Source organism: Pongo pygmaeus, chromosome 19 (assembly GCF_028885625.2).
Source record: "Pongo pygmaeus isolate AG05252 chromosome 19, NHGRI_mPonPyg2-v2.0_pri, whole genome shotgun sequence".
Classification (NCBI taxonomy): Eukaryota; Metazoa; Chordata; class Mammalia; order Primates; family Hominidae; genus Pongo; species Pongo pygmaeus.
The window spans coordinates 1,781,341-1,788,971 of NC_072392.2; the positions used below are offsets into that span (position 1 = coordinate 1,781,341).

At 52.8% G+C, this 7,631-nt stretch overlaps 1 protein-coding gene across 1 annotated transcript in view; it reads right to left on the reverse strand.

Moving 5' to 3' along the window:
* RTN4RL1 (reticulon 4 receptor like 1) overlaps window positions 1-933 on the reverse strand; it is a 59,514-nt gene extending 58,581 nt beyond the window's left edge. Inside the window, exons 1-3 of the mRNA XM_054456575.2 lie at window positions 850-933; window positions 325-427; window positions 17-42 (exon numbers count right to left, since the gene is read on the reverse strand). Of these exons, the coding sequence (XP_054312550.1) occupies window positions 17-42; window positions 325-427; window positions 850-933 (213 nt within the window). The remainder of the gene's footprint in view (window positions 1-16; window positions 43-324; window positions 428-849) is intronic.
* Between the last annotated feature and the right edge of the window lie 6,698 nt (window positions 934-7,631).

Here is a 7,631-nt window from a genome sequence, read left to right on the forward strand (position 1 = left end):
CCAGCCCTACACTCACCCTTTCCTGCATGTGTAGTGCTCCCCCTGCGTAGCCACAATGGAGAAAATGAGAGCATCCAGGGAACGAGTCCCTCTCTAGACTCAGAGAGCACCAACTCATGTGCAATTTGGATGCCTGACCTTGGCCAGTTAGTACCTTGCTCTGTGTAACCAACCGAGTCACAGATTCCATTCGATTCAGCAAACATTTATCGAGCATCTCAGTGCCAGCTGATTTCTGTCTGTTCTATAAATGCAATGAAGCTCAGCCTTCTCTCCAGATTAGGGTTATTTGTATTTCAAGGCAAAAAGATAGGTTTTAAGTACCTGTAAGAGGCGGTAATGGATGCCCTGGGGAAGGGTAGGCATAGGCTTGTGGGGAGGGAGAGGAGCTGAGAAAAGGCCTGCGAATCAGGGCGGTAGGACCGGGCTGGAAACGGAAGAAAAGGTGGACTGAGGAGCCAGATAAAGCCTGTGAGTTTATTTTTTTTTTGAACCTCCCCCCACTTTCTTTTTAATCGAAAAGATAATGCATGCACATAGTAAAAAAAAAAAAAAAAAAAAAAAAAAAAACTTCAAAGAACACAAAAGGGTATACGATAAAAAGTAAGTCTCCTTTCCTCTCCCAGACTTCCAGGCCCCAGTATCTTTCTTCAGAGGTATCCTACTGTTAACAGTTTCTTTTGTGTATTTCCAGAAAATTTCTATTACATACAAGCATATCTTTTTAGAACCCAAATGGTAGCGCCGTGTATTACCACTGCTTTTTCACTTTGCAAGGTAGCTTGGCATCCACCCCACCTCAGTGCACGCAGAGTCACCCATTCCTCACAGCAGAGAATCCCATCTCACCGGGGTGTTGTCATCTACCCAGTGGATCCCCTCCTGATGGACAAGTAGGTTGTTTCCAGTTGCTGAACTTGCACGCTCCCACATGCGCACTTCTGCCCACAGACACGAGGGTAGCAGTAGATCACTTCCTGGAAGTGGAATTGCTCTATTTACGTAGCTGTAACTGTAACTGTGACGGACAAGTCCAGGGAGAGCTGTGTCTCCAGAAGAGGAGAGACGTGTACTGAGCCCCACGCCCACCCTCCTTCCTTGTACGCACAGTCCCCCAGATCCCTCATGACATGAGCCCTGTAGGAGCAAGGGTTGGGCTGCATGCAGAAAAAGAGTCCTCGTGCCGGACGCGTTGGCTCAGGCCTGTAATCCCAGCCCTTTGGGAGGCTGAGGCCAGCGGATCACGAGGTCAGGAGATCGAGACCATCCTGGCTAACACAGTGAAACCCCGTGTCTACTAAAAATACAAAAAATTAGCCGGGCGTGGTGGCGGGTGCCTGTAGTCCCAGCTACTTGGGAGGCTGAGGCAGGAGAATGGCATGAACCCGGAAGGCGGAGGTTGCAGTGAGCCGAGATCGCGCCACTGCACTCCAGCCTGGGTGACAGAGCGAGACGACGTCTCAAAAAAAAAAAAAGAAAAGGAAAAAGAAAAAGAGTCCTTCTCTGGGTTCAGAGAGAGCCAACTTGTGTGGCTGGGGACCCAGTTGGGGGCAAAGAGCCGCCCCCCCTCCCCCAGTTGGGGCTAAGAGCATGTAGAGGGATTGAAGCTTAAGGATACCGTGCCTGGTATGCAGTGACTGCTCCATCAGCATGACCTATTGTCGGTATTATTATTATCGCTGTTGTGCTCCAGAGGGAGCCTGTCTCGCCAGTGGCTGGGAAAGCTCCCTGTGCTGTTCTGTCCAAGAGTCCAGTTGATTCAAAGGCACTGAAGTGGGAGCCTGCTCAGCTCTTGGAGCTGAATGAGAGCTGAGACAGGCAGTTCCCACTTATCACAGCTTGGCATCTGCAACTCCCGGGCCTTTGCCAGTACCTAATAAACACCATACTTCATGCCTTGCCATCATCACCCACGCGTGCCCTACGCCTGCTGACGATGGCTGCCACAGCACACAGTCAGCATTTCACCCTGACACATGACTCTCTTATGACCTGCCTTCTCTTTGAATGGATGCAGCCTGAATGATGTCACTGTGACATAATGAAACTACAGGTGAGGGACGGGCGCCGTGGCTCCCACCTGTCATCCCAGCACTTTGGGAGGCCGAGGTAGGTGGATCGTCCGAGGTCAGGAATTCGAGACCAGCCTGGACAACATAGTGAAACCCCATCTCTACTAAAAAAAAATACAAAAAATTAGCCGGGCATGGTGGTGGGAGCCTGTGATCCCAGCTATTCGGGAGGCTGAGGCAGGAGAATCGCTTGAACCTGGGAGGCGGCGGTTGCAGAGAGCTGAGATCGCGCCACTGCACTCCAGCCTGGGTGACAGAGCGAAACTCTGTCTCAAAAAAAAAAAAAAAAAAAAAAAGAAAAGAAAAGAAACTACAGGTGTGTATTACTGGGTGGGGAATGTCAGAACTGACACACCCAAAAAAGAATTAGAAGAATTAGCCTTGACTTTGGGGGCCAGTCAGACCTGGATTCAAATCCTGCCCTGACACTTCTAAGCATGTGTCCTGGGGAAGTCATTTAACTTCCTTGAGCCTTAGTTTCATCACCTGTGAAATGGGCTAAGCACTTGTTCTAACAGGATTACTGTGAGGGGTAAGCAAGATAATGGATTATTTATTATTATTATTATTATTATTTTTTTTTTACAGACCTGCTTTATTCTTAAACTTATTTCAGGCAGTTGAGATAATACATGTAAAGTGTCTGGCACATAGTAACGGTTCAATAAAGCATCCATTCCCTTCCCCTGCCCATTCATCAGAGTGGTCATCTTTGAACCCAAGCCCCCCGTTGCAAAGCACTGCCATTACTTGAAACAATTCTGGAACTTCCTCATGAGAAAACTGGCTCAATCGGTTAGGGTACCATTGCGTTTTGAATCTTAAAAAAAAAAAAATTCCAATAACAAAAACAAATCACATTCTGCAAATTGCTCAGCCCCTGTATTCACAACACACAGCTTCAAATTACTTTTGGCCTTTTCCAAAAAATCAAACCCACCCTCAAAAGGTCAAGGATTCACCACTGCCAAGGCTATTAAGAGGAAAATGCTGTGAAATCTGAAGCAATTTCCCAAGAAGAACTCATCAAGTTTTGAGCAAGCACAGCAGAACTGGAAGAAAAACAAAGCCCCCCAGTCCCCACCCCCAGCTACGTTGAACCACCCCATTCCTCAGGACACCTGCACTTGAACCTCGGCGCTCCGGGTCTCAATCTGTGGATTGCTTTCCCCGGTCTCTGGAGTAAGATCTGATTTTGCTGCCTCTGAGAAGAGTGTGCCCAGGTGAAATTCACAGGCGCTGGGAGCTTGAGGGGGAAGTGATGGGCAAGAGCTGGAGAGGATAAAGTGGCTTTCATTCCATCCCTTACGGGGATAGTGAGGAGGGAGTCCAGGGACAGGGGGCCAGCAACCAGATGCCTTGGGGACACAGCCACGTCTCCCGCCTGCTGAGCCCACCGTGTTACAGCGGACCCACCAACTCTCCCAGCCAGGGACACACTTGGTCCCTCCTTGGGCAAAAGCAGGGCGAATACTGCCCAAGTCCTGAATATCCTCGGCCTCATCCCTTGATATTCTCAATTCTCAGGTCAGAAAATGCCAAGGGGACTGCTCCATCCCCTTCCTGCCAGCTTGAGAGCTTATCAAACCCACAATTTGGGAGAAGGTCCTGCCCCTACCTAACTTCACAGAAGGCAGAGGACAATGAGTCTGAGTGAAGATGCTGGAGTCAGCCAGGCCTGGATTCCAATCTCAGCTCTGCCACTGACAGGCCCGGTGACCTCAGTCAACACAAGCAGGCTCTGCTGCCTCCCACCTCCAAGCCTCAGTTTCCTTCTCTAGGAAAGGGGATAATACATACTTGGGTTGGGGGAAAGGTGGTTAAAAAGGAGGCTTATAAAGATTAAATGACGGCCAGGTGCAGTGGCTCATACCCGCATATAATCCCAGTACTTTGGGAAGCCGAGGTGGGAGGACTGCTTGAAGCCAGGAGTTCAAGACCAACCTGGCCAACATAGCGAGACCCCATCTCTAAAAAAAAAAAAAAAAACAAAAATTATGAAATGAGATGACAGAGGCTCTCAACAGATGGCCAAAAATATTCCCAAGGCCCTGTGTCTGGAGCGTGCGGTTCCCCTGTGCTTACAGGGGGCCTGGGACCATGCTCAGAGCCCACAGTGATGGAATGAGCCTCTCAGGCCCCAGCAGCCCACTGAGCTCTCACTGCAAAAGGCAGGCATGGGGCCAAGTGCGGGGGCTCACACCTGTAATCCCAGCACTTTGGGAGGCCAAGGCGGGTGGATCACCTGAGGACAGGAGTTTGAGACTGGCCTGGCCAACATGGTGAAACACAGTCTCTACTAAAAATACAAAAATTAGCAGGGCGTGGTGGTGGGTGCCTGCAACCCCAGCTACTCGGGAAGCCGAGGCAGGAGAATCGCTTAAACTTGGGAGGCGGAGATTGCAGTGAGCTGAGATCGCGCCATTGCACTACAGCCTGGGTGACAAGAGTGAAACTCTGTCTCAAAAAAAAAAAAAAAAAAAAGGTAGGCATGGGCAGACGAACCTGTACAGCCAGGAGGGCCTAAGCTTGGCTCTGGAAAGAACTTTGTCCTTTGCTCACTCTCCTCGTCCTCATAGGCTCATGCCCCAGATGAGGCAGCTGACTCTCACTGTCGCCGGAAGTCCCACCTGCCAGAAGGCGGTAGAGCCACATGGTTCTGCCTGGCACTGCGTGCTGAAGAAATACCCCTGGATCATTATCATCCCCCTCAGATGGCTCGCTGCAAGATCTACCGCCAAAGATAAACAAGTCCTTATCTTCTTGCTAATTGGTTCGAATCGATTGACCTTATAAGTGGGTCTAATGTACAACTGGTGAAAGATGACCCATGTACCAAGCAACCCATGCACTTCACTAGCTGTCGCTCAAGCATGGAACAAGGCATATTAACCCAAATTTCTCAGAGCGCCTTCTCCTGAGAGGCTGCAGAACCAGCGCCTCCCCTGTTGGGCTAACATTTGCTGGGTCAACAGGACCGCTTAGAGGCACCTGGATGCTATTAGGCGGGTGGTGATAACACTGGTGTAGGTTCCTTGGAGAGGTGAGGGCGTGCTGAGCCTGTGACAAGCATCCCTGGGCCCTGCCCTGGCTCAGGCTGCCTGGCAGGAGAAGGGACTGAATCCCAAGTGTTGGCAGGGGAGGAGCAGGAAGGCAATTTTCCCGGTACTCTCATCATCTGCCTTCCATGTGCCTTTTGATCTGTTTCCTTACTCGGCCTTCTCCCAGGAAAGCTTGAATCTGTCTCATTGAACCCATCTCTGAGGCCAGGTCACTGCTGCTTTCCAGGTGAGAGCTGATGTTCAGTCTTTTATCACTGCCAGTGTCTGAAATAGTCCAGAAACTGGTAAAGACAACAGACACCAGGAGATGGCCTAAAAATCTTGGGCAGAGTACGGGTGAACAACAGCTCTCCCCACCTCCCCTCCCCGCCGGCCCAAGGTCCCCCTGCAGAGGTCTGGCTGCTGCCCCTCCCCCTGAGAAGCGGCCAGCTACCCCCAACTTTTCTGCTCTATTAATAAACCTCAGCTGAGATCCTTGTGAGCCCCCTCTTCCGGATTTGATCCTCGCTGCCTCGCCTTATCAGCCTTGCTTTTCACAAGCACTTAAATTCATGAGAAAAGGGAAAAAGTGAAATCAGATAGAAATGCAGGTCTGTTTGCTGTTTTCTCCAATGAAATGGTTCTGGGTAAACAGCAGACGCCTTTGATGAAATCCCAGCAGGCTTAAACAATAAAGCTAGTTACAAACTCAATCTGGCGGAGATATCAGATCTGAAATTGTTTCAAAAAACACGTCAACATTTTCTAATGCTCCTAAAAAAAATCCTTCCTGGGCTGCCCACTGTGGAGTCTGGTCAGGGAGACAAGACAGGGGCCACCCCAGCCTCTGCCCAGGCCAGCTGGGACTTTGTGCACCAAGAACCCAGAAGCAGGCTATTCCTGGGGGCTGGGGGCCCTGCCAGCTGCAGATGTGTAAATGGCCACTTTAGTCATAACCCAAGCCAGGCAGGGGACCAGCGTCCCTTGTGTACACCACTGCACCATCCCCCGCAACCAACCCGGCCTCCCTGCCTTCCCCCTTAACTATCTTCCATTCTCCACACTGCAGCCAGCAGAGGCTTTTAAAAATGTAAATCAGATCATGTCATTCCTTTGCTTAAAACCTCTAATGCGTTCACACTGCACTTCGAACAAAATGCAAACTCCTCCGTGGCCCACCAGACCCTCAGGGATCTTCCACTCACTACCTGCTCCTTCACTCACGACAGTCAACCTCACTGGCCTTCCTCGCAAATTATTTCCTGCCTCTGGGCCTTTGCACTTCCTACAAACTTTGTCTGGGATGCTTTTTTCCAACCCATCGTCCTCAGCCAGCTCCAGGAGCACCCCAGCTGATGTGGCTCCTCTCCCGGCCAAGTGCAATATCACATTAACAGTTTTGTTCTCGACACTGAGTCTAACCACGATCTCAACTCATCGCATGCGTTTACTTATTAACTATTGCTCTCTGGAATGCGATCCCTCTGCAGGTCTGAACTTGTCTGTCTGGTAGTCGACAAGCACGACTGGCGCATAGTAGGTGCTCAATCATAAATCACTGCATGAATGAATGAGCAGTGAGGATGTCACCGTCCCCTCTAGGTATTCCCCAGGCAAAGTACAATGCTCAGGAAATCGGGAGCACCACCAGAACACTAAGGTATCCTACTCCAAGGTATAGGAACACCTCGCCAGCCTCCCTCTAGGGCCCGCCTAGCTGCCCCTGCCCCACCCGGGCCTCATCCAAGCCCCTGCTGGCTTTAGAACACTAGGACCTGGAGGTCAGGCCTGAGCCGGGGCTGGGAGGTCCCCGCCCCCTTCACAGCCCTCCTCCTCGGGCCTGCATCCCCGCAGATCCCCCACCCCAGCTGACGCCCTCTGAGAAGGGAGGTGGCAGGGGCAGGCCGGTGGGGGCCGGCGCGCTCCTCGCAGCCTTCTAGGGAAAGCGTGGGCGCAGGTGCCTTCGGTTGGGCTCCTGGGTCTGGGGCCTGGGGGCGGACAGCGATGTCACCCCCAGGGTGCCGGGCGCCCCACCCCCACCCCCGCCCCAGGCCGCGATCGATCCCTGCCTCTCCTGGCCTCATTACCGAGGGAGAGCTGCCGGGGCTGGCAGGGGAGCCAGACGGCGGCGGAGGGGGCGGGGAGGCCTCCTTGGCTCCCTGGCCAGGATTAAATATTTACTATGTTTTCTTTGGCCTTTGGGGGAGGGGCGGGGAGGGCTGTCGCATTGATCCGGAGCTGCAGGGCGAGGCCGGGCCTGGCCTGGGGCGAGGGCGGTGCCCAGACCCGGCGCCCCAGGGCCTCCCGCAGGCCGACCCGAGCCGAGAGCGCCCTTTGGGCACCGGCCCCGCCCGGGAGCGTCGCTTCGCTCTAGAGCCGGGGGCCGCGCTGAGAGATCGGGGTTACTGCGCGGGGAGCCGCGGCCGCGCTGGGATCCGTTCTCTCTCGCGGGAGCCGCCGGCCGGGGATCTGCGCACCCCACGCGCCCCGCTCGGGTCGGGCCTCCCCTCCCCGCGGC